Below are 4374 nucleotides of genomic sequence, written 5' to 3'. Positions count from 1 at the left end.
CTGAGCACCATTGGGAGATCCCTGGGATGGTGCTGGACCCCGCTGGCTGCTGATCCCGAGAGCTCAGTCCTGACCCTGTGGGTCCAATCCTGCATAGGCAAGACCTGGACCTGTGTGTGGGGTGAAGGAACTGGGCTGGTATCAAGGAGGAGCAGAGGAGGGATGAGGCTATGCTGGTGGAGGCTTGGCTGGTCCTGCATCCTTCCTTCTTCTCGCAGCAGGGTGTTTCCTCGCAGGGTGCCCCTGGCTGACCCATGTCCCCTCTTTCTCTCCAGGCTGTTCCTCTAAGTCGTTCAAGCTGTACTCGCCAAAGGAGCCCCCGAACGGCAACGCCTTCCCCCCCTTCCACCCGGGCACCATGCTGGATCGAGATGTGGGGTGAGCTGGGGCCTGGGGAGGGGTCTGCAAGGCTGGTTGTGCTGTGCAGTCTGCACCTCAGGGTGTCTCTGTCATGCTCCCCAGCAGTGTACAGAGACTGCAGCACATGAGGCAGCACAAGCGGAGGGAGAGGATTGGAGTGGGCACAGGTGGGACTGGGTGGAGAAATGGTAATATTTGGGATGAAGGGAGCCCCAAGGTCCCTGATACCTGTGGGACCAAGCCCCCTGTTGGGCCAAGCCCCTGGCATGATGCAGGACAGGGAGCACTTTCAGTTCCTGCCAAAACAGCCCCTTCTCCAACCTCTGTCCTGCCTGGCATCAGCCCCAGCTGCAGAAGAGCTGGGCATGTCCCTGGAGAGCCACAGGCCTTGTACCAGGAGCGGTGGAACAGCAACTAGTGCAGGAGCAGAGCCCAGATTCAGGGGTGCAGGTCTCCCCGTGGGGCTGTCTGAGTCAGCAGCCAGGGTACAGCCTGCACCATGTGTGGGGTCTCGCCTCCAGTGAGCCCCATGCCTGCTGCTATAGGCAGGGAATGAGGAGCTGTGGTAGGCAAGGAGGGAGTTCCCCACCAGCACTGACCTGCCTGCATCTCTTTCTCCTCTCAGTCCTACTCCCATGTACCCACCGACGTACCTGGAGCCTGGGATTGGGTAAGCACAGAGGGCTGGCAGGGATTCTTCTGGGAGGGGAGCTTGTGCCCATGGTGGGGATGCCTTGGAGGGCCAGCACAGTGCTGGCTGGGGTTTGGGAGGGGGGATGCTCTGACTCTGCCCAGCCCTGGAGAGGCTGTGTGTCCCTCCACCATGTGCTCAGGACCCTTCCCCACCCTGTGGCTGCCTCCCCCCCTGACTGCTTGCACTGCTGTCTGGGCAGGAGGCACACGCCGTATGGGAACCAGACTGACTACAGGATATTTGAGCTCAACAAGCGGCTGCAGAACTGGACAGAGGTGAGGAGCTGGGCAGTGAGGGGTGACCAGGGGTGGGAGGATGCATCCCAGGTTTTGGGGATGGGGTCCTGTGTGCTGCCTGCCTTTGCAAGCTGCCTTGGCTCTAGGAGAAATCCCCTTGGCAGTGCAGTCCTGCCCTGCCATGCAGGTGGAGAAGAGATTCAAAGCAGCCCTGCGGAGAAGGACATGAGCAGGCAGTGTGCGCTTGCAGCCCAGAAAGCCAACCGTATCCTGGGCTGTATCAAAAGAAGCATGACCAGCAGGTCAAAGGAGGTGATCCTGCCCCTCTACTCTGCTCTTGTGAGGCCTCACTTGCAGTATTGTGTCCAGTTCTGGTGTCCTCAACATAAAAAGGACATGGAGCTGCTGGAGCAAGTCCAGAGGAAGGCCACGAGGATGATAAGAGGACTGGAGCACCTCCCATATGAAGACAGGCTGAGAAAGTTGGGGCTGTTCAGCCTGGAGAAGAGAAGGCTGCCTGGAGACCTCATAGCAGCCTTCCAGTATCTGAAGGGGGCCTATAAGGATGCTGGGGAGGGACTCTTCATTAGGGACTGTAGTGGTAGGACAAGGGGTAATGGATTTAAACTAAAACAGGGGAACTTTAGGTTAGATATAAGGAAGAAGTTCTTCACAGTGAGGGTGGTGAGGCACTGGAATAGCTTGCCCAAGGAAGTTGTGAATGCTCCAACCCTGGAGGTGTTCAAGGCCAGGCTGGACAGAGCCTTGGGCAATACAGTTTAGTGTGTGGTGTCCCTGCTCATGGCAGGGGGGTTGGAACTAGATGATCTTAAGGTCCTTTCCAACCCTAACTATTCTATAATTCTATGCAGGTCCCCGAGTGCCTTATCCCTTTACTTGGCCATAGGACAGGGCTCATCCCCAAGTGTTCAGCCAGGAGTGCAGCCTTCCAGGGGCTGAGCATGTAGCTGCTGTGCCAGGCATCCAGGAGCTGTGTCTGTCTGTCTCTCCTCCCCATAACCTAGCATCTATCTGCCGTCCCCAGGAATGTGACAATCTGTGGTGGGATGCCTTCACCACGGAGTTCTTTGAAGATGATGCCATGTTAACAATCACTTTCTGCTTGGAGGATGGACCAAAGAGATACAGTGAGTACCAGGCTGAGCCCTCGTTCCCCAGGGCATTATTGCCCCTCTGGGAGGAGACAGGGAGGTTGTGCTGTGCAGGGGGATGTAGACAGGGTGTCGGAACTCACCTTCAGCTGTCAGGCACGGGGGGATGTTACATGTCCAGCCCAAAGGCACATCTGCATGAGCCAGGTTTACTGACCAGATTTTCCTCCTTCTCCCACTCCAGCAATTGGCCGGACTCTGATTCCCCGTTACTTCCGCAGCATCTTTGAAGGGGGGGCCACAGAGCTCTACTACGTGCTCAAGCACCCCAAGGAGTCCTTCCACAACAACTTCGTCTCGCTAGACTGTGACCAGTGCACCATGGTCACACAGCACGGCAAGCCCATGTTCACCCAGGTACTGGCTGTGCCCGTGGCTTCTCCTGCCCCTCATGGCTCGGTCCAGTGTGCCCTCGTGGTCACAGTCTTGTGTGGGCTCTGGGATTTGGTTTGTGCCAGGTCTCATGGCAGGCGGGTGTCCCAGTGTGCAGCAGTGGGTTCCCAGGGGATATGGGCTGGGGGAAGTGGGAGCAGCCTGTGCCTGACCCCACGCTCTGCTCTGCCCAGGTGTGTGTGGAGGGGCGGCTCTACCTGGAGTTCATGTTCGATGACATGATGAGAATAAAGACATGGCATTTCAGCATCCGCCAGCATCGAGAGCTCATCCCTCGCAGCATCCTTGCCATGCATGTGAGTACCACTCTGGAAGCTCCCCTGGGGCATAGGTGATACGGGGCTGCTGAGCTCCTCTTCATGCAGTGCAGGCGGGGGGGACCTGAGGCCTGACCCGCATTGGAGGCTGGGGCATGGGAGGGCCGTCCCCAGCCCGGATGCAGCTGAGCTGTCTGTATCTCTCACTCCTAGGCACAGGACCCCCAGATGCTGGACCAGTTATCCAAGAACATCACCCGCTGCGGGCTCTCAAACTCCACACTCAACTACCTCCGAGTAAGTGTGCAGAAAAGAGGGAGGGATGCAGGCCTGCTCCTGGTTTGGGGTGGCCCTAGGGAGGCCACCTTTCAGCTGCCCAATGCCTGGCTGCCCTGGCATGTGGGGGGGGCAGCAGGGCAGGCTCTACAGGAGGGACTGTGCAGATAGGCTGCAGAGAGCTGTGGGGCACAGGAAGCTTGGGTCAGTGTACAACAGGCAGCTGCCCAGCAGAGGTGCTTTTGCTGGGGTCTGGAGCATCGCGATCTAACCCCCTGTCTGTCTGCTTCTTACAGCTCTGTGTAATCCTAGAACCAATGCAGGAGCTCATGTCACGGCACAAGACCTACAGCCTCAGTCCCCGAGACTGCCTCAAGACTTGCCTCTTCCAGAAGTGGCAGCGGATGGTTGCTCCGCCTGGTGAGTCTCTCACTGCCTGCCCTGCTGCCTGTGGGTCTCCACGGCTGTCTCATCAGGCCCTGTCCTCAGCACCGGCTTTTCCCAGCCCCTAAGCCCATCCCTGGCCTCGTCTTGTGAGGCTGGGGGGGGCGGCTGCCCCTCCTGTCCCCTGCCCTGGGGGGACAGTGAACCTACAGCAGGGGGAGGGTGGTGATGCTGCTCCAGGAGGCATGTTGTCCTTGCAGAGAAGGGGGTTTTCAGAGAAGGGGCTGGAGGGCACTGACTCCTTCCTATTAGGATTGACCATGTCTCCCTCCTCCACCAGCGGAGCCAGCACGGCAGCAGCCAAGCAAGCGCCGGAAAAGGAAGATGTCGGGTGGCAGCACTATGAGCTCTGGTGGGGGAAACACCAACAACAGCAACAGCAAGAAGAAGACCCCAGCCAGCACCTTTGCCCTGTCCAGTCAGGTACCTGTAAGCATCCCGTTTCCATTCTCTCTTCCTGCGCCGGGGTGGAGGGGAGGGCTCTTTGCCCCAGCCCCTGGGATTGTCTAGGGCCAGACCCCTGAAAACTGCCTGTCCAAGCC

The 4374-nt window shown here is 58.6% G+C and overlaps 1 protein-coding gene across 1 annotated transcript; it reads left to right on the top strand.

The window, feature by feature from the left end:
- Nucleotides 1-277: 277 nt before the first annotated feature.
- LDB1 (LIM domain binding 1) lies at nt 278-4374 on the top strand. The gene is made up of 9 exons (XM_010020183.1): nt 278-378; nt 986-1030; nt 1254-1329; nt 2336-2438; nt 2647-2819; nt 3029-3151; nt 3326-3409; nt 3685-3808; nt 4113-4374. The coding sequence occupies exons 1-9, from the start codon at nt 359-361 to the stop codon at nt 4340-4342; spliced, it is 978 nt and encodes a 325-aa protein (XP_010018485.1). The 5' UTR covers nt 278-358; the 3' UTR covers nt 4343-4374.

Source organism: Nestor notabilis, unplaced genomic scaffold (assembly GCF_000696875.1).
Source record: "Nestor notabilis isolate BGI_N333 unplaced genomic scaffold, ASM69687v1 scaffold23168, whole genome shotgun sequence".
NCBI classification, from domain to species: domain Eukaryota; kingdom Metazoa; phylum Chordata; class Aves; order Psittaciformes; family Psittacidae; genus Nestor; species Nestor notabilis.
Note: the sequence above shows the minus strand (reverse complement) of the source record. Positions and strands in the feature narration are given on the sequence as shown.

Excerpts from the sequence above, each read along its gene's own strand:
- LDB1 (XM_010020183.1), top strand. The coding sequence starts at position 359 with ATGCTGGATCGAGATGTGGG. Across the intron at positions 3,410-3,684 it reads CCACACTCAACTACCTCCGA|CTCTGTGTAATCCTAGAACC; the intron begins GTAAGTGTGCAG and ends TGCTTCTTACAG. Across the intron at positions 3,809-4,112 it reads GCGGATGGTTGCTCCGCCTG|CGGAGCCAGCACGGCAGCAG; the intron begins GTGAGTCTCTCA and ends CTCCTCCACCAG.